Source organism: Diadema setosum, chromosome 8 (genome assembly GCF_964275005.1).
Source record: "Diadema setosum chromosome 8, eeDiaSeto1, whole genome shotgun sequence".
In the NCBI taxonomy this organism is placed as follows: Eukaryota; Metazoa; Echinodermata; class Echinoidea; order Diadematoida; family Diadematidae; genus Diadema; species Diadema setosum.
This window is the reverse complement of record NC_092692.1, coordinates 26555251-26582502: the sequence shown is the minus strand read 5'-3', so window position 1 is coordinate 26582502 and position 27252 is coordinate 26555251. Positions and strand designations below refer to the sequence as shown.

General features: G+C 39.9%; 1 protein-coding gene across 1 annotated transcript; it reads left to right on the top strand.

The window, feature by feature from the left end:
* Positions 1 to 5655: 5655 nt before the first annotated feature.
* Positions 5656 to 18378, top strand: LOC140231910 (F-box and WD repeat domain containing protein 10B-like). Its single transcript, XM_072312062.1, has 9 exons — positions 5656 to 6280; positions 8521 to 8972; positions 10354 to 10589; positions 11626 to 11829; positions 12483 to 12604; positions 13149 to 13297; positions 14651 to 14838; positions 15577 to 15735; positions 16635 to 18378. The coding sequence occupies exons 1-9, from the start codon at positions 5698 to 5700 to the stop codon at positions 18376 to 18378; spliced, it is 3837 nt and encodes a 1278-aa protein (XP_072168163.1). The 5' UTR covers positions 5656 to 5697.
* The last annotated feature ends 8874 nt before the right edge of the window (positions 18379 to 27252 follow it).

Genomic DNA, 27252 nt, shown 5'->3' with positions numbered 1-27252 from the left:
ACTCTTTCTGAAAAGATTCTTTAAAATTTATTTTAATTCAAAGGTCAAAGTATTCAAACTTAAAGCTTCTTTTATACTACTATCAACAGAAATCCAAAATTTCGGATCAGAGAAGGAGAATACAGTGTTTGTTTTTTTTTAGCGAAAATAGTTCTGGTAAAAGGCAAACGATAGTCACTGGATTGCCGGGTAGGATATGAATGGGCAGTTTCGTTTTTGATGAACATTAGAGTCAAATACAGAAGGGAGAGAATTATTGTTAAGCTTGTACATAAATCGTCGTCCATGAAATAAAGCATCAGTATGGTATCTCCATGTTTCTTATTTTACTTCGCAATTACTCTCTATACACTTATGTGTTTTTCCTCCCTGATTTTAACCTATCCCTGTATGTACATTACGACTTCTTGGCACGAGGTACTACGAGTATCAAATACTTTTACAGAGATTGCTTCTCTTGCAAAAACAAAATGAAATAAAACAAAACAAAACAAAAGCTCCTCATTTTTTATTTAACTCTTTTATTACGATCTAACACATACCCATTATTCTACAAAAATAAATGAGCGTGTTAAAAATTAAGAATCACTATAATTTTCAGCAGCTTATGTTTAATTAAAAACCCACCTTACCTGTCTTATTTACTAATATGTCTAACGAATTTTTTTCCCTTCGTGAATATTTCATATACCAGGCGATCTGCACTTTTGGTGTTGTTGTTGTTGTCTACCTTTGTTGAGGTATATACTGTCATCACAAAACACGTTTATTATGACCGTGCAAGATTTAATAACGCACTGACAGAATACTGATGATAATTAAAAACGTTGCTTTAAAAGCACTTGTTTTATGCACAGAAGCGTAATCTTGAGTAGATAATTATTATTACTGCAATCTTAATAAAATGTTCGTGAGTAACAATTTCATGCATAGATATAATAAGTTTTTGTCTATGTTTCGACCATCAATCCATTTCCTGATCCGTACATCAATTATCATGTTGACATCTCTTTCCTTATAGCATTTACATTGTATGTACGTGTCATTGAATGTGTTAGAGATGGAGAAAAATAATCTTAAACTTCAAATTATTGAGGAAGAGAGTTGGAGTAGCTGAATGCTTTCTATATTTGAGTGTAGATACGATTGATTTTGCTAAACGCAATCTTCATTTCAGCAGAATTTGAGAAAAAATCTCGTGCAAATTTCAGGACTGAAGCGAAACGAGTCGGTTAGGCTCAGATAATATAAAACGCGAGAGATATTGAAGAGCTTGGTCACAAAACGGGTTTAGCGCCATTTTTTAAACATTCTAAAGTTAGTCCATCAACAGATAGGACAATCAGATTCAGCGATACCTCATACTTGTTACAAAACAAGTAATATTCTTGACGTTATGATTAAAAGTATCCAATGTTTTCCTGTTTTTAGCAGCTTCTTAATCTCATTTATCTCAAATTAATACGAAGGGAGTTAACTCGCTAAGCGATCTAACCATATGACAAAAAACAAACAAACAAACAAACAAACAAACGTCATTATATATGACGGGTAGTACTGTACAACATGCTTACACATAACTAGATTTATTCTACTCGCATAGATCAACACAGGATAAACAAACATTCTGCATGTAACATATTGTTAGTATCGACTGGTTGGGTTGTACAAAGCTAGTATAATGTCAATCATAGTTGTGATACTGGGCGTTTAAAATTTTCATAACGATATCTTGGCAAAAAAAGAAGTCTATATACCGGGTATTATGTCTTATTGAAAAGTAAGAAATATTCTTATTTCAGAGAACTAACAGCTAGGGTGTACTCTTTACTTGTGATAAATGAATGCCTTTCTATGTTGAACAATAAAACAAAGCAAAATAGGACATCCCAAACTTACTATTCTCCAATAGTTGGGGCCTAGTACCCAATTCATGACTCAAATTCCAAAGCGAAGTAGTCCTATACATGTAGGCCCTATATCGATTTTGCTCTGTGTGTATATGTTTTCAGATCCTCCAGTTACACATGTAAAACACCATGATTGCTGCACCTGAATCTACATAAAGAATTATTAATGACTCATTTTCAGCTAGCACTGCAAGACATTGTTCAACACTTTGAATGAAAATCTTAAAGCTTAAATATTGCACTTTTCTTGCTCTTCCGCATTTTACCAGTTTTGGTCATCAATAAAATCATCCCAGCGGAAATCCGATGCTCATTTTATATCAATACTGTGTCCTCCTCAGATCAAATATTTCTAATTCAGCTCAAAGTCACAATACTTCTTATTTGTTGATTGCCAAACTTGACTAAAGATGATTTGAACTATCATCATGCAAGGCTACATAGGCCATATATCCATATTGTATATTGCACAACACGAATGGTAGCTTAATTTTGATTCCCATCCAAGATCCTATTACACCAAAAGTGTATATTATTCAATAGCAGACTGTACTTCCTAATGTAACCGACCTTTTCCCCCGTAAACACTACAATCGGCGGTAGATTTACTTATACCCGAGATATTCCGTCAGAAAATCTAGAAAAAAACCTCTATCTTACTTAAACCACAAACAAGGATATTTCACTGCCGTTTGATTCAGTCGGCAAATGTACTGTCGGGTGGAAGCTCTGTGATCTAGTGGTGGAGATGACGCCTGCCCGGACATCAGAAGGTCGTAGGTTCGAATCCTGCTCGAGTACGTACGCCCATGATATCTTTTATCATGGCTACTACCAAAACAATAATAAATTTAGTGCTTATCTACGTCGATGTAGGACTATTCGTTACAATAAAAAAAAAAAGCATTTCGACGGAAGAATTTCATGAATACATTTTGAAAGTTTATCAACAGGTTACCGATCGATCCGTTCTACTTTCTTTGGAAGGCATCCTGACGTGTATGCTGCCATCTGTTGTTCACAGCTGTGCGATTGTCGGCTTGGTAAGATACATGTACTGAGTACAGTAATCATTGCATAGGGACCTTTGATGAGTCTCGTCGCGTAGATACGCTATTTATATAGGATAGCTCAATCGGCATTGATTGATTGCAAGCTCGACATAGTGCGCATTGTGAAGCTTTTTCACAACAATGCGAGAGAGCGTCTATTGATAAAACATGGTATGAAATCAATAAACTAGGATGACAATAGGGACCGTTCCCAAATTTTCGTGAGAAAATTTCCGAGGAAGAGTAAGATGTGGCATTCACAGAAGGTAAGTTAATATCACCACTTGTTTTCCTCCTTCTACCATGTCTACGTATCCGTACGTTTTGTGCTCGAGCTTACTCGTGACAATACAACTGCCTAGTCCCAAGTGTACTAATACCTGTCGGTCAGGAGTAACTTGCTTTCTCGCAGTCGTAATTTTGCGTGGCCAGTGGGTTTATATAGGCCTAGAGTCTAGATCTACGTTATATGTGGCATGTATTTATGAATGAGTGGCTGCCTTTATGAATATGTGCTAGGATGTATGTATTGATTGTCTGCAAATTTATGTTCCTCTCTGTGAATATGCAAACTAGACTATCTGTTCAAGACAAGTGTAGGTTTGTGTGTGGAGCGTGATTGGACCAGAGTAAATTTTTTTTTGTTAGAACGCAGCAAAACGGACTCGTAACTATTAACTTTAGAGCCAGAGGAGATTCTACTTCGAGACAAGTTGTGTTGAATTGAAGTGATGAGCGGGTGTGCTTGGTAGTTCATGATCATGTGTCCAAAGTGAAGTTGAACCGAGAGGTAGACTGCACTGAAAAATCTATCTGTCTCCGGAGGAGTTTTTTTTTTTTTTCTTTCTTTCTTTATACGACTTTCCTCCTCCATAGACAAAGGGGATTCTGTGAAGCCAGACACAGTCTCCGCGGAACATATCCCCGACAAGATACAGACCAATATTTCGGTCAAAATTGAACCAAGCCAAGCCCAAGTTGTTTGAGCTTAAACTCTGCAAAGTAATGTCACATATTCTTTGTGTGATAGCTTGGCCTTGGCAAAATGTGATCAGGTTGTAAATTCAAGTTTCACACATCAGAGAATGATAAACTCAATTTACTATTCAATATGCATGCAGAGACTCCAACTCTACCGTTTTCGACGGGAGATCTCCCGCCGAAAACACATTTTTGCAAAATCTCCCGTTCTCCCGTTTGAGATTTAATTTCTCCCGCCCTGGCTCTGTGTCTCCCATCGGAAAGGATTTCTTATTGCTATTGTATGTTGAAAAAATAAGCCTTCGATAGCACCAGAGAGCGTCTAGAATCTTAGGAACTCCGCGCTTTGCACACATCAACTTGGAGTCTCCCGTTTGCTAGGGGTTTCAGGCGGGAGAATCTCCAGATCAGAAGGTCCTTTGGGTTGGAGTCTCTATGCATGTAGAGTTGGTAAATATTTACTATTGGCTGGCTACCTTTCTTGTGTCCTCAACAAGGTTAGAAAAACTTTCAACAAGGTTCAAAAAACAATATTGAAATTATGCAGAAAAAGCATAGCATGGCATATTTTATCTACAATTTTTAGATTGTCCTTTAGGAAATTATTGACTCTGTCCAATCCTTCAACCATTTTACCATTTTATGTTAACATGGTCCTAACAATTATATTGTCATTAGTACTAGTAGGCATTAGACATGCATTTAACTCCTACCATTGCATGACACTCATTAACAGTGCAACAATTGCCAAAATAATGTGAAGAGTCATTTTTTTTTTTTTTTTTTTTGGGGGGGTTTAACATTACACTTGTTGACACATATTTGCTGGTGTCTTGCATGTACAGTGTATGTCTGAGACTTACATGAGGTTTACTGAACATAGAACATTAGTCTCAGACCCAATTCACATAGAAAAACAGACACTGGAAAGGCAGTGTTGGTGGAATAAATACAATGTACTTTGAAGTTGTCTTTTCAACTGGCTGCGCAGTGCTCTCTGGGGGGACACTGTTTGAACAGTATGTGTACAGTGTATGTATGTCATACAAACAAACATGCTGCTTTGTATAGCCTTGTGTAAAAAGACCCCCCACCCCCAGTACAGAACAAAGGACTGACACTTACCCTGCTGGATGTACAGGTGTTTGTAGCTACATGTAGTTGTGTGCTCAATTCAGAAGAGAGCAAAAGGATTGTAAAATGCTCATGGAAGCGTGGGCTGTCTCAGTGAACTATTGGTTCTCAGTGCCTGTGGATCTGACCATTTTATTGTGATACATTGATCATCAAATCCTTCCATTTCATCACAAGCAATCTAAGGATGACATCTGTACCATCAAGGAAGTCTCAATTCAAGACATGTAATGCCCAGAAAGTGGATTTGAAGCTGAAAATAGCATTGTGTGATGAAATAATTTGTTGGACTACGTAGGTGAGCTGTTTCATGTTGCTCTGAGATACTAGGCTATATGGTTTTTATAGTGCAAATAAATTTGCTTTTCCATAATTCACACTTGATTATTAAGTTTCGTTGGTTGCATGCCAAGATGAGGACTCTTTTGAAACTTTAGGTCAACATTTTGTGTGTGTACAAGTTTGGACTGAAAGCCATGTTTATTGTTGTGGATTGTTCAAAAACTTTGAATAATAACAGTTTCTTATTGATTTAAACATTCATCTTTTCACATTGTGTAGATGCTAATCTGACCAGCAATCAGTCGCCGAGACGTGGAGAAGTAGGCCATTCTAGTGCCATGATGCCAGTGTCAAAGCTTGCTGCTACCTCAGTCAGCATCATGAAGCATCCTCCGAGGACCACAGAGAACTTTGAGTTCAATCTCGGCAAGTCTCCCGACCTGCGCTGCCTGGCCTCACGGGGCACCACTATCTGCACCAAGTGCGAGTCATGTGTGGTGCGGACCCGCCTCATCGAGACGCGGCAGTGGTTCCTCCGTGCTGGTGAGAAGAGCAAGCGGCGCTTCCTCCTGGGGCTGGTGCGGCGGTTTCATAGCGCCAACCTCTTTGCCTACGTTGTGCAGATTCTCAAGCCGCTGTGTGGGAAGGACTACCTCTACTCGCGATCACGGGCCAACCCAGGACTGGATGGAGACCACATTGATGCGGGGCACGACCGTGCGCTGCGAAACCAGGCCACGGAGGAGACGATACAAGATAGCTTGAGGTGGTTCTCAGCTGCACCATACTGGAGCAAGTCCAACTACATCCTCGGTGTGCTCCAGATGTGCAGTGGGGAGTTGGTTCACGCCGTCAACAAACTGGCCCAGACGATGCTGAACAATGAGAAGCAGAAGCAGATCATGAGGAATCGAAATGTTGGTGAGTGCAGTAACATCTGTTGAATGTCAACTCTGAGATTTCTGAGATTTGTAATTTGAAAAGGAAACAGTATGGGAATGTTTTATTTATTCTGTGCAATCTTTTAATGAATTCCCATTCTTATTATCTTGGTATTCTGTATACTTTGTGTATCTTGGGAATTCTGCATCAACTTTTCTTTTTACCAACTCATTTTCAGTGGCCACAAGGTGAAGTTCTATGATACAGTGTAGCATCTAACTGGTGGATGCATCATAACTATTATAAATCGATTAAAAAAATCATCAATAATGAATGATGCTATACTGTAATTGGATTTTGGTAGAAATGTTTAATGTTTAGATTATGGTGTCAGATGGATAGTTCATCATCGCATCTTATGAGAGCCTTTACCTATTTAGAATAGATAGAGCCTTTTAATTTTTTCTATAGAGTACAGAACAGTAATTGTCTCAAACAAACAAACAAACAAACATCTAGGTATCTCTTTCACTGCAGTGGTACAAACTACCATGCATTCAAAAATTACCACAAGACTGTTACGTCAGGCAATGGTTTTTTGAAGGCTGCACAACATTTTAAATACAAAGTTTGAATTTAGACTATTGATTGTAACTGTCACATCATTTCATAATTGATAAATTGTTACAATCATCTCATGTTGTGCTTACATTGTTATGAGTGTTGTTGTTGTTTTTTTTTTTAACTGACAATTTATTTAGGATGTCACTCTAGGGCAGAAACCTAAACAATTCACATGATGATACAATGTACATATGGTTACCAGGCATTGGTGTAAGAGTAGATACTTGAACCCCTACATCAGTAATATTACATTAATTGCCCCTGTTAGGATATGAAATGACTGCTGAATCCTGTAGCAAAACTGACTTTAAAGAAAGAGGAGACTGTTTGAACCATGTGTCAATAGCCCAGCTTGACAGAATGTAACATGTTTTGGAGAGCACAATGAAACGGCTACTTCTCCGATTTGGAAAGGGATCAGCAGAGTTTGAAAAGGGATTAGAATGCTCTGGCGAGGTGTCAATGGAAAACAAAGGGGGCCTAATCCCCTGTCCATTAGCATCGTTCCGTGGAGAGAGCAGCAGGGGCATTTTAGTTCCATGTTTGCCTGTCCCCCAATGTGTATTTGCCCAAGGTAACTTGCACTGATACATGAGATGTATCCATTGAACAATGGCTGTGTACAGTTTGCAAATGGTGTGTGTAACACCGTGGGTATTGAGCAAATGTAATGGGTAGGACCATTTACTGTGCTCTCCCTCCCCCCCCCTTCCTTTCTCCCTACCCCCCCCCCCCCACTGATTGTTGAAATTAAACCACTGAAGATGATATCTACTTTACACATCTTTTTCATTTTTTTATCATATCTATAGATCTCTTCTATTCTGCTTTCTCATCCCCTCTCTCATCTCCCTCCAAATCTAATTGTGCCAGTTTAAAGTGTAAACAAAGGAAATGTCCCTTTCTATGTGTTGTATTTAGATAAAATCAGACTTAGAGATGACATGTAATGATTTTGCGTAGTTTTGAATTCAACCCAACGTAAGTTCAGAGGCATGCACTGTAAATGAACTTTTTTTGAGCATTGTACAAATTTACAGACACACTTTGATGGTACATGTATGAGACAAAGAATGAGAGTTTGATGAAATCATGGCAGCAATTGTGATTAAAACTTATACGTACACACATTGTTTCTTCAAAAAGAAAACGCAAAACAGACAACAATTTCTTAGTGAAACTTGCAACAACATATCACATTTGTCTCAATTGTAGAACTGTGTGCAGACACAGAGAGTTGATGAGAAGTTCTTATAAAAATGATAATGATGTTGTTCTTTCTTACAAACTTACCACACCATATCATGATGCTCAAAATACTTTTAATAGTAATGTATCAATCATTATCTTAGTCACTTGAATCAACACCACACACATTCAGTCATCTCAATTCCACAGGAGAGCTTTTCAGTCAGGCTGCCTCTTTAAAGTAAACATGATGTAAAATCCAACCACATCAAAATTCTGTATGTCAGTGTGTTGGTTGGTGATTTCATGCTCCTTGTCTAAATCCCACAAGTGATGTCATGCTATGAAGCATGAAGTGAGCTCACTCTAGTGAGATTTATCAATCATTGTAACAACAATGATCATAATTTGACCGTTTAGCTCTAACATTGTATGACCCTGTTCTCATCTGAAACTTTATCTTGCAGACTACGAGAATGAATCACTGGTGGACACCGAATTCTCCTTCCAGTCCCACAAGCATCCGGAGACCAACCTCCTCCGGGCTGCATCCAGCGTCTACTCCCACCCAATCAGTCCCTTCGGGGAGGGTGACTACCTCGAGCCAGACCATGTGGTAGTCGAGGACGAATCAGAGGACACCTTGAGCGAAGTGTCCTCGGGTTCAAGCGTCCATTCACTGGACCCGACCCTTCGCATCATGGCCGCAGCGGACAGCGCCCTGTTAGGAGTGCGACAGCACGTGGACTTTATCCGACGCCTGCCCGTACACCTGTCCAAATACATCCTCAGCTTCATGGAGTATGGAGACCTCGTCAGCTGTTTTGAAGTGAGCCCTCACTGGTGCTACGTGGCCAAGGAGGTAGAGGAGGACATGAAGATGAGGCAGATCATCTGGGAGGAAGTCATGCTCATGCAGGTCAGTATCCAAGTCCCCTGTGAGATCCGTTGCTATGACTACACCAAGGCTTTGTTGTCAGGGATGGACACAGAATATTATCCAATGGTAGAGCAGAGAGGATAGAGTGAATTGTTGAGGGAGAAAGGATGGCAAAGACTGAGGGTGCGCTTCTTTATCAACTCACTTCTGGTACAGAATTGAGGTGTCCAAATAACTTTCAGGGAGTTTGGGGCAGTTGATAAACTGAAAGCTGTTTGATTATGGGGTTAGAAATATGTTCCTGAAACGGCAAAAAAAAAAAAAAATGTGTGATCACAAATGCATTTGAGCCAGAAATACGTTCCTTTAGAGTTGATAAATGCAAAGTCATTTTGAAACATGCTTTATAGCTCGGACCTGCCCACGACAGCCACTGCCAACTACAAATCTCAATACAATTGCGCAATGGAGCTGCACAGTGACAAGGCCTCCTAATCGACTCACGACAGAGTCGATCAATTCACCAGCTCAAGAAACGCGACCCAAAAGGCATTTGTGAACATGTTTTGATGGTGGGTATTGAAACGACAGAGGTTAGGATGCTTCTGAGTACAAAAAGAAGAAAAGAACATTCCAGTTAAGAGGGCAATTCTGAATTGTCTTCTCAAGGATGGTACGACAGAGGCCGTAATTGTTGTTGTTATTTACAAGATGGCAAATTATCTTTGATTAGATAGCTAATCCTCCAGCCCATACTTTGCAATGTTTCCAGTAGAATTAATTCTTCCAAAAACTTTGTAGCCCCAACCAAACCATACATTGTACTTGTTTCACTACAAGAACATCTTACATGTAAATTTATTTATTTTGGATGTAAGGGAGGCTTTGATAATGTGATTGGACTTGTGCTTGCAATATGTCACTTTTAATGAATCAGGATTTCATTACTGAGAGCTGTATTGCCAATATACTCGTTGCCCCCCCCCCCATTTCTTTGTCCTAAGAAAAAAAGCAAATCCAAACTAAATGTTGTGAACTGTACAATTCTATACCTAATACAAGGTTGTTGACAAGAATGTAGTTTGAAAAGACACCAAGTCACCATATTGAAATTGTTAACCAATTTTATACAAAGTTATGTAAAGTTATATTTACAAACATTTATGGACTTTTATGCATACAGCTGTATGCTTCAGCATGTGTTACTGTATTTATTTCAACTAGTGTATGTAGGACAACTTTCCAAGAATTATGTTTGTAATTTCATGATATGAAAGTACGAGTGTGAAATTTCTTTGCTGTGTGAAGTTTTAGAAATTGACAAGAAATAATGATTACGGTCATCGTGTAAAACCATAAAATTCACCAAAAGCCTGTGCATCACGATCATTGACAAATAATGTTATGCATCATATTTAAGGGCTCCTCTGCGAAAGGAGGCAATCCAGTCTTTGCCAACCATATCGACATTCCCGTCCCGAGGCTGGCAGGGGACTCATACGACGTCCTGCTGTCCGACGACCCGCCGGAGGAGGTGAATTTCAAAAGCGACATCAGCCTGTCAACGTCATACAGCGGACTCGTCACACACGATGTGGAAATGGAGGAGAGGAATATCTACTGCGGTGCCTACAATGTCATGGTGCTCAGTGACCAGTAAGAGTTCTTCTCCTTTTCTTTCTTTACCTTCTTCTGTCGTGTCTTCTTTCTCTTTCTCTTTTAAAGAATTCTTGTTCTTCTGCGTGTCATCCAGATTTTTTCTTTTCCTTTTAGTTTTCTCCTATATTGTCTGTTTCATCTTTCTGTTTTGTCTTTCCATTTGCCAGTAAAACTTTGTTCTTACAAAATAACATTTCTATAAAGAATACAGTGGACTCCCGTTATAACGAAGTCCTCGGGATACGCAATTTTCTTTCAATATATCGAAATTTCGTTATTACCGAACAAATAAACAATAAAGGACGAGGAGCAGATAATTTTGCGGCCTGAATTTTTACTTCATTGTAACCGGAATTTTGCTATAACCGTGTTTGTTATAACAAGAGTGCACTGTATCATTGAAGGAGGAAAAGTATGTATATGGCAGGGAGCAATGACCTGTGCTCTTTGTTCATGTAACAAGCAAATGTGTGTCACATTTTTGTGGCAGAGGGAAGTGTTTCTTGTCAGTTGAGATATTAGTTGTCACTTGCGGAAATATCACTGTATAATTTAATGGTACTGATTATCGTGTTTGTGTTAAAAGTATACAGAAGTGGTAATTGTTTTGCAGTCTCATTTTAGAAGATGCATTTTGCTTGCACACATTGAAAAGGAACATTTGAGCTGAATAAAACATTCCTATAATGACAATGAGTGTGTCAAAATATTTTTTTGTAAGATAAAGGAACAAAGAAGAAAGTACTTCACTGTGATTTGTATAACTTGCCAGAAGAACTTTACAAGTACAAGTACTTGTAGATTCATACTATTCCTAGCTTTCACAGTTCACACATTGACTTGAGGAGTGCCTTGAACACTTACAGAAAGTGATCTTGACTGCATGTGTGAATTATGTGCTAAGGGGTAATAATTCTATCAAACATAGTGATAACCCTTAGCAAAAGAGTGACAGATTAATACATACTTTTGAAAGTGTGATGTCATATCCATGTAGCTTAATACCTGTAAATCTTTTTATTTCTTCCTTTAGGCAAGACATCAACCGAGTTGTCCACTACAACTTTGGTCAGCTGGTGGCTATCGGCTCCTTTGACCGCCACGTGAGGTTCCTGGACGTGATCAGCGGCCAAGAGACGGGTCCTCTCATCACGGGCCACGCAGGGTCCATCAAGTCCCTCTACATCAATGAGGCCCGAGGCTTTGTCATTAGTGGTAGCTTTGACACCAGTATCAGGTAGGTGTGCCAGTGTAAGTTGAGTTGTCATCCAGATACTGTAAAACAAGGAATGTTTGCGTGCGTTTTAATTTCGCGAATTTTGCGAGCGCAAAGATTCGCGAAATTAAAATGCATGCAAAAGTTCTGGTCTACACTATATGCATTGAATGCCAGTGGCAGTTCGCAAAAATTTCATGCTGCAAAAACGGCCATCGGCTCCAATTCGCGAAAAATTCATGCTGCGAATATATCATGTTTTACAGTATACGTAACTAATCTACACTGCTGCATTGTTTGCACTTTGGAATTTGTGAGGTTATGGATTATATATTTCATTTGTGCTCCGAGTCTTATTCATTCCCTCGATTTTTGTTTGTGTCTGGCCATCATAATCATGATATGTATTACTATAGACATGATAGATCGTAGTAGATACAATATCTGTTATACCAGGTATATGAAAGTCCTTAACTTGACCACTGATCTTTGGTTATATGAAAATGAGGGGCTAAAATGAAGGATAAAACATCAACCATGCAAACACTAACAAGTCAATAATGTTCAGGAGGGATGAATGTCATTTTAACACATTGTGGAAGCATACAGCTCCTCTCATTATGTGTTCCTGTTACCCTCCATTCATCAATTACCCCCTGTGCGTACTCCCGTAGGTGCTGGGACATCGCTAGCGGGCGTCCCATGAAACACTTTCATGGCCACATGGGCACCATCCTCTGCCTGGACATGTATGAAGACACTCTGGTCTCCGGCAGCAAAGACAACCAGGTCAAAGGTGAGAAAGTGTGCTGTCCTTGGTCAGACACCACAGCAATATGTTTTATGTAGCAGTGAAAAACTGCCAGCCACCATGTACGCTATTTCTTCTTTTTTTCTCTCTCTCTCTCTTTTTTTTTTTTTTTTTTATCTTTTTTTTTAGTAGCAAGTAAGGTCTTCAGCCATGCTTAAAAAATAAAAGAGGAGGGGGGGGGGGGAGAAGAGAGAGAAATGAAGAGGAGAGAAACATATGATGGTCAAAGACTTCAGTGAGCATATGCTAGCATGTACTTGTATTGTATGCATATAATGCATACAATGAGTTCAATAAATTGATTTCAATATCTTCTCTGTGAAAACTCCATAACTAAGAACAAGGTATTAGTATTTTGAAAACGTGTATTATGACCTCAAAATGAATTCTGAACTTGACTGATTGTACTTAAAATTGTGAAAGAATTTGATTTTGGGAAACAGTGTTATTAAAATCTGATTAGACTGTCATAAAGTCAGTGATGAAAACAAACAAAGAAACAAACAAATGATTGTCTTTTTCTTGACAGTGTGGAACTTTGAGAGTGGGAAATGTAAACGCACCTTCAAGCACCGGCACCAGATCAACGCCGTGGCCGTGCATCGTGACACAGTGGTCAGTGGCTGTGAGGAGGGCAAGGTCAAGGTCTGGAGCATCAAGGATGCCTGTCTCCTCAAGGTTAGCATCACCATGGCAACTGCCAGAACATTAGCATAGATGCAGGGCATACTTATGAGAAAAGGGTTTGGAAGGATATAAGAATACCACACCTTCATTGCATAGAATGTGTCTTCTTTCTCTTCATATGACACAATGTGCCTGGTTGATACCTTTTGCAGACTATTGCTAGTCACCTGGGGCAAACTGCAAGGGGTTGCCATCATTCACACGTTTTCTGGTGTGGGTATGTGTGGTGGACCACTTCACTGGGTTAGCACCCTGCTCTTTGCAAAGAAACGAAGTGGTATCTTGAAAGCCCATGAATCACGACTCCCTCACACCTGGATTCTCCATTGAATGTCCCATCCAGAGGACAGAGTGTTTCTGCCTCTTTCTAGGGGAGATTGCATGATTACACACTTGCTCTGCTGGACTCATTGGGTACTGAACCCAAGCCATTAATTTGCAAGGCAGATGCAGTACCAACTGAGCCACATCACCCCCTCGTGAAATGAGTGTAAAGACAATACATGCAAGAGCACAAGGAAAGATTTGTTAGGAGAATAGTAGCTCTGAGCTGATTGTAAAAATCATTGAGTTTTTAAGATAATAATTGAGAAGTGGAATGGAAGAAATGAAAGGAAAAAAAGTCTTTGTTAATAGATATACATACTTAAATTCTCTTGTGCTGGTGGTCATGCTTATAATGTTTTGCATGATTACAGATATGTAGAAACCTAGAGTTTGAAAATACATTTCTCAAGAGTGATATGATTTACTCAGAGTTGTATTCACTACTATGAAGTTCACTTTTCAGTCATTACCTCCGCCAAGGGGAGAGGTTATGTTTTCGTTACCATTGGTTTGTTTGTTTGTTTGTCCCTGTGCAAAATAACTCAAAAAGTTGTGCGCGGATTTGGATGAAACTTGCAGGAAAGGTTGAGAATGACACAAGTAAGAGATGATTGAATTTTCGTAGTGATCCAAGAATTTTGGGGGAATTTATGAAGGATTTTTTATATTTTGGCAGGTAGGGTCAATGAACTTGGGAGTTCAAGCTGCGCATTTTTTAGGTTTTCATACGCGCACTAAAGTGCATGCTCTAGTTTCTGCTAGGCGAGGCGCGCAGCTAAGGGTTTATGACCTAACAATGGCTTCTATCTATATTTGGAAATTTCGGGATTTTTCAGCATGTATACCTATTGGTGGAAATCACTGATCTCTATGGAAGAGCCCAGAGAGCTTTTCCCCAGTGGTGGAGAGGAGAAAAATCTTTTTGGGAAGAGCAAGATCATTGGTGGAAAGTAGCTGCTTGGCGGAGGTCTGCGCTGTCAGAGTGCTTTTCTAGTTTTTTTAATGTTATCCCAACAGGTGCTGTTCCGCTCCCCAAAGCATCTGAACCGCTTTGGCCTACCCAACCCAAACACCCACCAGGGACCCATTGCCAGCGTCAAGGTGGATGACTGGCACATCATCTCCGGCAGCATGGATGGCTACGCCCTGGTCTGGAGTGCCCTCGGCAACCATGACAAATGTGTGAACGCACTGCGTCACCCAAAGTGAGGATACAGCTTGCATTGGTTTAACTCTCCTCCTCTCTCCCCCTTCCCCCTTCCCATCTTGCTTCTGTCATCTGCTAGTTTGTGTACTGTGTTGCACCTATAATCCATGACTTGATTGAGGTGTTTGTATAGTGTGTTACGACATTCTAAAATAATGCAATGTTTTAAGCTCTTTGTCTTCAGTTGTCTGTGGATTAATTGGATGTCGCCACACATTTTTTTTTTTCCCTGTCATTTCTTCTTTTTGTACATGTGTTTGATGCATGATAAGTGTAAAAAAAAAAAAAAAAATGACACTGGATTTTTAATTACTGTAAGCTGTACAAAACGTAGCTAGATTTGTGATCCCAGCCATCATATGGAAGATGAACCCTCATAGCTCAGATATGAATATTTGATAGAAAATCTGTTCCAGCATAACACAAGACTGTGCAGCATACACGCATGGGTATGTTCTTATCATGAATCATTAAATATCATGAAAGGAGGAAGCAGATTTATTGTGGGACAAGAACATATTCCTTCCCTACAACAGGACTGATATACAACTCCAGGTAGCCACAATGTGAGAAAAAGAGAGAAAAAGCATTTCATGGTTTATCAAGGTTTGTTGGCTCATTGTAATTGAGGTATGATCCAAGAACCTCCTACCTTTCGCTCGGAACAGCTGAGCTACCCTCTAGTGATGATGCCCTTACATGTATCTACACCTCTTGCCATGTCCTACCCTTACAGAGCCGTGCTGTGTGTCCACATGGCCTACCTGCGCCTGGTGACGGGATGCGAGGACGGCAAGCTGAGGATCTGGAACATGCTGACGGGCGACTGCCTGAGGGTGCTCCGGGGCAACAGCCGCTCAGACCCCATCGTGGCCATTCACCCCTGTGGAGAGAGGTATGGTATGGGTGTGGTGAGGGAGAGGGAGGGCTTTGGCAATAGAATGAAGTTATTTTGGGTTTGCTTTTTTTTTTCCGAGAGGATTTGGAAGAGCATGTCTTCCATGATTTGTTTTAAGCAGTCATAGATTTATCATAATCTTATCAATCAATTCAGGATGATGACTATTGATAAAGTGTTCTTAAAATTTTCTATGAATAATAATGATAGTGAAAGTGGCTACTTAGACATATAGCACACGGGTCCACCTTGTGGTGCTCATGGCGCTTCAGGAAAAATGCATGTACAGTGGACTCCCATTATAATGAAATCCTTTGGACTGGCAGTTTTCTTTCGTTATATCGAAATTTTGTTATAACCGAACAAATAAACAATTAAGAATACATAAAGTGGATAATGTTACAGCCCAAATTTTTACTTCATTATAACCGGAATTTCGTTATAACTGTGCTCATTATAACAGGAGTGCACTGTACAAACATAGGGAGTGGGGAAGAAAAATAAAAAAGCTAACAAGCTTGCAAAAAAAGAATACAATTCTCCTGTACAGAGTAGATTGCAGTTATGTAATCATTAGTGCAAGAGGAACAAATAGGTTATATAAGCATTAATGATATATCTATACACTCTTTTATGACTGCCACTTTGTAAAGTCATTGTGCATATTGCATGCAAAATCTAGCTCATACTCATTTGCCAATGTTGGCTCTGTCATTTTCACTCTGAAAGAATTGACTAGATAGATATTACTATGAATTGACCAGAAAAGCCAACTGGAATACATGTTATCTCATAGTACACTTGAGCCTTGAGAAACACACTACTACATCATGATGATTTGAATTTGAATAGCCAGAATAAAGCAAGGTGTGATCCATTCTACTTGTGTGGTGTAGGTTGCTGTTGCAGACCATCACCAACCTGCTGATGCTGTGCTTTGAAGAAGTTGAGTGGAACTACGGGCAGAGCGAGAAGATTGAGCTGCTTCGCTACAAGAACCGCTATGGGGATGCTCCCCTCCGGCAGCAGAGCTACTCATTGGTGCGTGCTCAGCGGGGACAGCTGGCGGGGGCGGTGAACCAAAAGATTATCTCCCATAGTGCACCGCAGAGGGATGGCAGCAATGTCGTTCTGACCCACAGTAGCCGGTCCCTCAGCGACAAGAGTCTGCAGAAGGCACGGAAAAATCAGGAGGTGTGCGTCAATGTTACGCTGACGCAAAACGTGAAGGGCCCCCTCTATCACAATGTCCAGGGTCCGCGGCAGGCTGCCATGGATGACAGAACGGATCTGGGTCTCATGGAGGTCAAAGGGCAGACCTCCACGTACCGCGTGAACTCACGCCCACCGACGGGCCGATCCAAGTCCAGCGTTGCTCTTTCTGGTCAGGGGTCATCAGTTATGGGGTCAAGACCATCCTCGGGTGCAACTCAGTCAGTGAAAATGTCCAGGTCTGATGCTGCCACACCCTTTTCAAGTCAGTCAAGAGGAGCATCTCCGGCTTTTTCCAAAGTCTCCTTCACAGATGTTGGAATCAGAGGGGAGTCTATCAACAGGCGCCCAACTACCGCCATGTCTTCTCCCAGTGCTCAGTTGAAATCGACCAAATTTCGACTTCCGCAGAGAGGGCACAGTGCACCAGTTAGACGGGACAAATCGCCTTCTGATGCCGTCTCACTGTCTGAGGCCAAAGCGCTGCTCAGGTCGCAGCAGAGAGTCGCCAAAGAGGGCGTCACCCGCGATCGCCTGCTCCTGACATGGGGCAACATGGAACAGAGCAAGAAGAACAGCGACGTTGTCAACAACACCATTGCAAATGCCCTCCAAATAGACTATGTTGGCTATGCTGCCCCATCCACTGCATACTCCACACCAAGCACTTTGTCCAGCTCCAATTCCTCAACAATATCCAGGGTACCAGTGAAGAAGAGTGTATACCCTAGGTCTCCTAAGTTACCTATTGCAAAGGAGATTGTAGTGAAAACCATTGAGCACATTCCACAAGAGTTTAAACACCAGAAAAGCATCCATCCAAAGACGGTGGAGTCAACCGTCCCAAGAGCGAACGTGGTGCGGCCCCAAACAGCACAAGTCGTGCATCGTTCAGAGATGAATGTACCATCAGTGGAAGACACTGGTGGCGGGAAGGCGTCCCTCCGGCGCTGCAAGAGCGAGACAGCGATGAGCTCGGCCTCAATGTCGGCACCCTTGGCACATTTTGAGGTCAGTCACATAGTCAGCCCAGTGCGCAAGAAGAAGAGCCACGGCTGGACAACCTCCCACACTGAGCCAGTCACTATTGTGCCAATGCTGATGAGGCAGCGGGGAAGTGGCTCCACCACCACCAGTGGTGGGGTCAGCCCGGGGACGAGGAGCAGGACGGAGAGACCGAGCACCACCGGGCGGCTGAGTATGATCCAGAAGCCAGTCCAGGACCCGCTGACCAATCACGGAGAGTTCCAGGTCCGGACCCGACAACAGACCCAGGACTACTTGCAGTATGTGACGGGCATCCAGGAGAAGTACCTCCAGGAGCAAGATGAGGAGGAGAGAAGGATGCAGCGGAAGATGTGGCTACAGATGGCTAAAGGAAGACGATCCAGCAGCGTGCCGCCCAAGAAGTCTACCTCCTCTAAGTAGTGAGCGCCTTTATCCTATATAGTGCTCACAAAGGTACTTTTGATGTCCATTAGTAGTTGATATCGGTAATGCTTATGATTAGTATTCATGTTAGTACTTTTGCTGGCTGGAGTCGCCAGAAATGAAAAATGGTTCTTTCTTTGATTTTGTGGGAATATGGAATATTAACTTTGATATGAACATTTGCGATAGCCAAAAACTTTTGATATTTAGAAATCTTTGATAATGAATAAAAATGCCCAAGACAGAGAAGTATACAACCAAGAAAATGAGGGACCCTTCTTTATACAGAAAAAGAAGAATTGGTGTGGCAAGAAAACAAACAAATAAGCAAACCCATATTAACAGTAACAGACAAGTGAAATTATCTTAGATGCCATAATGCTTGGACCTATGACACTTCAAGAAGTGTGTACACCTTTTCATAAAAACAAGTAATTGGTTGTGTAGGACATAAACAAGTTCATCAGTAAACAGTGTAGGACATAAACGAGTTCAGCAGTAAATGAATGAAAATCGGGGGATTAGTAGTCGGTTCATTGCCATTATTTGACAGTGGCGTTTATTCCAAGGGGGAATTCATTTTGTGATGGCACATTGAGACAAAAATGGAAAGGTCATTGGACACATAGTGTTAGTATTATTGTTTTTAAGCTCTCTATATTTAGCATTCATGTGACAATTTTGCATTTTCTCAAATGACATTGTTTGATGATTATTTTTGCATAAGAGGGCACCCTTTACGGAGTACCCCTAGTGTTTGGATGGGATCTGAACAAATACCTCCCATGAGGATACTGTACGAGCTGAAATTTTCGCGTACAGATATTTTCGCGAATTGCTACTTGGAGGACATTTGCGCGTGTTGTTAATTTCGCAGTTGCGACGGTCTAACTGAACGTAACCATTTGCGCGTTGTTATTTTCGCGTGTTGTTATTTTCGCGATTCAAAGGCGATTCGCAAAATTCGGGAAAATAAAACCACCGCGAAAATTTGAGCTCGTACAGTAGTAACCTACCCACCTCTAAATGGATCAGTTTACTAGTAGCACATATGCAACTTTATAGATGATGTTTCTTCCGTCCTGACATCTTTAATAAGCAATTCTGTTAACCTGTACCTCAAAACCATTTTTTGATCACTTGGAATCCACTTTTTGTGCATTAGTTATTGCTACAGCAGGCAAACCTTGGGCAAGCTTTTAGGTTGTCAAGAACCGATATCAGAAAGGCATGCATGAAGTCTAGAGATTTGTTGAATAGTGAACCCAGTCTTTTGAGTGAAACCTACCTTTTTGACCCTATGCAAATTCTGAAGAGAGTATTATATTTATTATGATGGGAGTGAAATAACCTGAAATGCCAAAACATTCAGACTTTTGAAACTTGTAGAGATGTGTACACGTTCAATAAAAACCTACAACTATGTACCATATTCCACCCTGTGATGCAAATCTAGAGGAGAGTATTCATAAGTACAGATTGTATTCATTTTTCACAGAATATACTTTGTGATGCATACTTAATGACAAAGTAGGTGGATACCCGCATACCAATTCAAGGAAATTGTGATGTGTACTTGTTGTGTTCACAAGTGGGAGTTTCTATAGGTGTGATGTCACATGTTTATGATTCCCATAGGCTGCACTAGAAGAGTCAGTTAAAGAGGGGAATCTCATTTTATCAAGCTGCTTGGGAAAACTTCAATGACCTTGTCACATCTAGTATCGTGTTATTTCAGGGGGACATCCCCCAGAAGAATATGACAGGAAGAGAGCTGCAAAATTACCTCATCAATATTAGGTATCCCATTTTATCAGACCTTGTTACCACTATGTTTCACTACTATTGAATTCTTGCAACTGTCATGGTACTGCCCAAGGTTGCTCAACTCTGCAGTTGTTATGTGTCTCATTTCAGAACAACAGCATCCATTCAGTAAATTTTTTCTAAGGACTTCACATCCTGCAATCCACAGAGAATAATTATGTATCTGAGATTTACCAGTATTACATTGAGCTGGTATTTTGTCTCTTGGTGATAAGGGTTCTGCAACCAATATGTCACACAACACAGTTGAACAGTTGATTAATAATGTCCTCTGCCTTAACTACTGTCCTGAAGTTGAATTCATCATGGCTGAAGTTTTGAGAGTAGCTTAAACAAGTTTGACTAGGATGTTCCAAATTCCAAGTGATTTTGATCAGCTGATGAATTTTACCAAGTGCAATAATATATTTGGACATATTGTAAGTGTGTATAATGAAGTAAAGTGTATTATGTGTATTTGGTAGTGTACATAATACTTTGAAAGCGATTACAGTCTAGAATTATACAGCCGCCACAAGCTAGCTGCTGTTCACTGTCTCATGTGTGCCATGATGCAAAGATGAATATAATGTAATCTACCCATGTACTTATCTGTTGTAGAAATATTTGTGTGGCTGAGGAAACAATGTTTAGTGCCTAGAACTTAAGCTAAGTAAAACGAAAGAAGAGTGCTTTATTTTACAGATCATGGACCATTTGTTATAAAACCACAAGGCTCACATATCTTTAGACATACATTGCATCATCACTCTTTCAAGCAGATACTTTGGTGACGGCAATGATGAAACAAACAATGGCGTGGGACCACATTTTTTTTAATGAATAGATACTTTCATTTTTGACACAAGTACCCAGATACAGCAGGCTACTGTTATAAGAAGAAGAAAAAAAGCCCCGTGTACTTTCTCTAAAGTTCCTCATGTGTGCGTGTTGCAATAATGCATGTTGAATACAATCCCACACTTCATCAAAGAGTGCAGGTCACAGGAGTGGAAGAGTTAGAATATTATGACTGTGCTGACAGATTGGCAAACATGTTGTGATTGGTGATATATATCATTGTGTTGACAGTGGTCCTCTCAGATCCTGTCAGTGCTATGATATACAAACGGTAAATGGTCGCGAGTGCGATGGTGCAAGATTTTGCACAAGGTGAAAGACAGAGGTGCTCTATTCAACGAGGCAAAGCTGAGTTGTATAATAGTGCGCCTCATCTTTCACCGAGTGCAAAATCTGTTTCATTGCAGGAGAGAAGACCATACACTGTAACACCTCGAACATCAACAGATGTGGTCCACACAGATCCTTGAATATAGCACAAAAATGACAACCATTTTCCTTTAAAGGCAACTGGTTGGCACAGTCACAGTCAGCTGTGTACACGTACAGTTGTATGTACGTACATGAAACCGATCAGTTGAAGTCGATTACAAAACTGAGTGACAAAATACGCACATGTAAGCACACAAAATTGCATGGCTGACAGAGACAGTGTGCAATGGCACTTTTAAATGAATGTCATGTGATGGGCAATCAACCAATCACATAGCTACAATCTATTTAGGTGTTGTATAATCAATGCTGTCTCTTCCTAACTCTACTAGAGTCGGTATAGTATTAAAGAGAGATCAATAGCATGTTTGTAATATTTCTTTGACAGTCAGATTACACCTTGCATACATTGTTAGTCAACTTTGTGTGCTTCAGATATAGAGCAAAGTCAAGACCCCATGAAAATGATGCCCTATCAGCATACGTGAATTGTTCAACATTGACATTGAAATGACTTTTGTCTTTTCATCAAACCATACAGACTTGATGTAAATGAAGTTGGCTTGTACTGTCACGTGTTGCAAGTAGTTAGTTCTTATATTGAAATCTTAGTAGTGATTTCATCACAAGGACAAGCAGTTGATTGTGTGAAGTGTGTGTGTTTGCACAAATACTAGTATGCCTCGGTCTTGAATCTGAGGGAAACAAATGTATTTTTTCAAAATGTCACTTGGTCAAAATCTGCTATGCAATAGTGTCATTTTTCTTCTTCCAGTTTGTTCCGTGTAAGATCTATGCATTTACATCAGCAGTCATACTTTGGACTCATTATGATCACTCTCCAAAGAAAATGGTGCCTTTCTGCAAATTTGAACGATTCCATAATCTTTTTCCCCCCCATCCTTGTACAGATAATCTGTTACCTTTACAAAATTTGGTATATGTTGTTTCGAACATTCATGTCGGGATCAGAGTCGATATTTTATGTGCGTCTTTAAATCCATGAATAGCACCTGACTCGCAAAAATTAAAACCTCACAAAATATTTGGAGTATGCAGTAGTTTTGAAGAGCTGTGTATGAAGCCTCTCCTAGTAAATCCTGATTTGTCCTTTGAATACCATGTACAAACTCTTTTACTTTTCCCGATGAAAGTTGGCTCGAGTAAAAAAAAAAAAAAAATAGAAAAAAAGAAAAACGAAAAAAGAAAAGAGCACTACAACTGAATACACAAAGTGAGTAGTTGTTCTTATATCAGGGGGTTCTAATGGAAAGTGAAATGTGTAAAGTGTAATGGTATTGTATGACTGTTTATTTTAGAACAACTTTCAGTTTTATAATTAGATGTACATGTAGTGCAGTCTTCCTGTTCAAAGGGGATGCAATATGAACTCAATAGCAGTCCTTAAAATGGGCTTGTTTTAAATTATGCAGTTTGCAGTACTATGTGTGCTTTGTCTTTGGTCAATGCCAAATTTACAAAGCATGACTTTCATTCCAAGTTGTCCAAGAGACTAATGCTACATTGGCTTTAGTTCTTTCATTGCTATGCTTGTTGATTGCTTATATACCTTTAAAGAAATTGGTCTTCGCTTTATGAATGTCAATGATCCTGCAAGAAATTGTGCTTTCCAATGTAGAACCAGTACTGTATATATATTTCAACAGCAGTGCTCTTATCCAAGTACTTATAATGCAAGTTACATAACGTCAACATTCCTTGACCATACCCACAACAATGTGTTATTTATTTATGCCAGTAAAAAGCTGTGTCATATTGTCCTAATGTTGTGACAGCAAGTGCACCAGAGTTGTAGAAAGAGAAGCATAATTATGAATCTTTTATTACCTAATAAATTTTCACTTTTAAACATTCCTGTAGAATACTCCATGTTGTCTTTGATTAGTGATTCATTGCATGACATGCAACAGCAATAAAGGAAATTATGTTCCATATGTACAAGTAGCCACTGTTTGCTGCCTATGGGTCAGTGCCTTATGAAGTTTCAATACAACTGCACAATGATATTGCTGTCTCTCATTGTTTTTGTGGAAGGCACAATAGGCTTGGATCCTAGTCTGCTTCTGACTTTAATGAGCAGCGAGTCTAATGCACAGAAGTAGTGTACGAGAACTGTACATGGCAAAGAGGAAAGCGTCAATCAAGTATCTTTGACCGTTCTGTACACAATGCAGTGAAAACATAAAATGAATGTGGATTGCAAAGGAATAAATTGTGTTGTGAAATACCATACAGAAGTAGATATCATTGTACTGGAGAGAAGCAATATGGAAGTATTGGAAGAGATCACTGTCCTTCATGGCCAACACCATGGACTTGTCCCACCTTTGTTGACAGTACTGATAAGTGGAGAGTTTGGACTTTGTAAATTTGCTAGCCTGCTGTGATTCTCAGAAGAGATACATGTAATTTGTACCAGCATACCCAAGAAAGCAGGCCAGTCCAAGTCAAAAAGGGGTGCAAGTCCAAGCAAGTCCTTTTGCAGAGATGCCAACTGTTGTTATTTTATCCGTATTGTGTGCTGTTTTCTGCCCCAAATACTGCAGACTTCATGGAAAGACACTGTTTTCACAAATTTTATTACTGTACATGTCTATTACAGGAAAGACAAAAATACTGTTTGTTTGGTTTTTTTTCCACCTTAAATATGCCTTTTCAGCCCTCAAAATACTACAGTGCTGTTTTTAATACAAAGTTGGTGTCCCTGCTTTTGCCATTCCATACCCTCCTCCAGTAAGGATCACAGACTCTCTGTCTCCGTCGATATAAAACAATAGGACATGTGTTGCTAAGTAACAACTCACACAACCCAAAAGATTCTACTCCATGTCTTGCTAAGATTAGGGTGCAAATCCAGTGAAGGGATCCATCCTCCCCCATCCTCCCCCCCCCCCCCAAAAAAAAAAAAAAAAAAAAAAAAAATTTTTTTTTTTTAATTAAAGAAAAAGATAATAATACTGACCCTGTAAAGTTCACCCTAGAAGACAAGTAATTGTCAGAAAACTTGACCAGTCTGGCACTTCATACACTGTGATTAAAGTTGAATGGATCTAGGGGTATGGTGGGTGGGTGATCTGGGTCCTGCAGTTGACACTATTAAATCTTTCAGAAAACTGAAGGGAAATGCATGTACACGCTAGGCACCGAACTTTCATTCTTTACCATCTGTCTTCCAGACTCATTATTATTTCTGCAAAATATGTCTGTCGTGAAATGTTCAGTGCTCTTTTTTATTTCAGTTGTTTGAGCGCAAGCCTGACTGAAGCTTGGTGTGGTATTTAGTTTGCTTTCTGAAATAGAAAGCAATACACTTGCTGTACTGCAAACTATCTTGTTTCTGTGAATTCAAATGCAATCATGCAATGTTGGACCTGCTCTTTTGTGTTCTCTAAATAATAAACTCACATGAAAAAAAGAAATAATCAGTTTATGCACATTGTCTCTTTCTTTGAGTGTTTGGGTGTTTCCTCTCATAAAAGTGTAGTGGAAACTTGATATAAAGAGATAACAAAATGCCTGATATAGAAACTGTTTTTTCCGGTCTCAATTACATCAGCTTGCTTTGTTTTATGTTATTTATTTGCTTCTGAACAAAATATCTGATATAGCAAACGAAATGTCTTGGTCCCAAGGACCTTGTTAAAACAAGTTTCCGCTGTACATTTTGTAAATCTTATCAATTGACTGAATTTCCTTCCTGATAAAGGGGAACATTTATCATGTAAGGCAGCTGAAAGGCATCTTGAGCATTATAAGCAAACCCAGATCAAAGTTTAAGTGATGCTCTTGTTCTCTACATGTACTATGCATGGCTACAACTCAAAACAATGTCTCGAATTGATTGAGATGCACTTAACTAATGGCAGTGCCTCTTTACACAGATTTAGTTATCTTCAAATTCTTATGATTGATGATTGTACTGATTGTGTGCTATGATTATTAAAATGCATATTACATAAATAGTAGCACATCCAAAGGGAGGCGCACAGGGCGCACACCCCCTCTTTATTTTTTATGCGCCCCCTAGTATGAGCTCTTATTTTTTGTTGGAACAAAAGAAATAAAAAGAACAAATTGGGGGGAGGGGGTGCATGCGCCACCTTTAATTTTGTAAAGACGCCTCCCCTTTACGGAATTCCTGGATCTGCCCCTGATAAATACTGGTCAGTGATTGGCCATAATGCAATCACATGACTAGTGCAGACAGGATCAAAATAGTTATTGCGAGCAATCACGCCATGTCAGGTAATATGTAATTCCAAAATTTGACTGGCTACTGACAGGGAGTTACACTTTTCCCTCAAGACAAACTATTCCCTCAGAGCGGAGTCCTTCGGGAAAATGTAACTCCCATAGGGATGTCCAGTGCTTCTTACACCTCTAGAAAGGGCAATATCTTTTATAATATAACACTCAACAGTCCCTTGGGGATTATATCTTCTCGTCAAAACAGTATTTCTGGAAAATATAATCTTTTGGGGAATATATAAATCCTGCGGAGATGTAAAGTGATACTGTGTGTTCCTAAAAAAAAAAAAAAAAAAAAAAAAAAAATAAGTATCCAAAGTTCAAAAGTCAGCTATGTCAAGAATCTGTCTTATTCTTGTGAAAAGTTGGTTTCACACTTCACCAAAACAAGACATATATTTTGTACCCTTCACCTTCGAAGTACCCTAACTCTGTGATGCGTAACAATGTTGACACAAGCAAGGTGTCAAATTAAAGCTGACGAGTTACTTTGTATTGTAGTAAACATTTCACCAGAATAAACCATGTATTCTTGACATAGCTGACCTTTGAACTTCGGTAACCTTTTTTTTTTTTTTTTTAAGGAACACACTGTATTACATCTCTGAAGGGCAACATCTGTATAATATTACACAGAGGAAAAATTCACAGGAACACTGTCATCTGGTGGAGTGTTGGAATGACAAACAAATTGTTTGACTGATAAGAGGAAAGTCATTGGTGGACAATCAAATAACATTTCCAGTTCCGTTGAGATAACCAGACATTGGTCTTGGATGGGGATCGATGAGGTTACAGACTGGTGGCAAGCTGGAATATTTTGTGCATTGTTTAATGTGGCTGGCAACAAGCAAAGAGGTCATGCTTGGGTAAGGCATAGGAGGTAGTGTCATGGGGCAGGGACTAAGAGGCAAGGGCAGGGATAGGGGTAAGGTTACATGTAGGGAGGCAAGGGCTAGGAGGCAGGGGGTACGAGGTAGGGGGAGGAGGCAGAGGCAAGGGCAGGAATACCAACTCTCACGCACTGAGCACAAGACTCATACAATTCATCCAATTCCAACTGTCTCACTCTGAAAAACGAATTCTCACGCTGAATCCCAAATATAGAAAGTTTTTAACAAAAGTCCTAAAAATGTAGCATATATAATGACAAAGTGACCTATTTATTACTTTTTCAATTCATTTCAGTACATTAAAGCCATTTCTACATATGTGTGGAAACCATGACTAAAGTATGCACCAGATTAAAGGTAAAATTGTCAAAGCTCTATACGGTGGAAGGGGGGACACCACCATTCCACACCTTCCCTCCTCCGCCTCCCAAGTCACTTCACTCCCTCGCAATGTCTCACTCTAAACTCTCACTCAAGGTTGGCAGCCCTGCAGGTGGTTCAGAGCACAACTGGTAAATGGTGTCTATACTATTAAACTTAAACATTGCATCCCCATATGATTATGCAGTGAAATCTCCTAACCCTCTTCAAAGACACACAATTAATAGCC

Coding starts and splice junctions, on each gene's coding strand:
- LOC140231910 (XM_072312062.1), top strand. CDS start 5,698: ATGATGCCAGTGTCAAAGCTTGCTGCTACCTCAGTCAGCATCATGAAG. Junction 10,590..11,625: donor GTCATGGTGCTCAGTGACCA/GTAAGAGTTCTT, acceptor TTCTTCCTTTAG/GCAAGACATCAACCGAGTTG. Junction 11,830..12,482: donor AGCTTTGACACCAGTATCAG/GTAGGTGTGCCA, acceptor GTACTCCCGTAG/GTGCTGGGACATCGCTAGCG.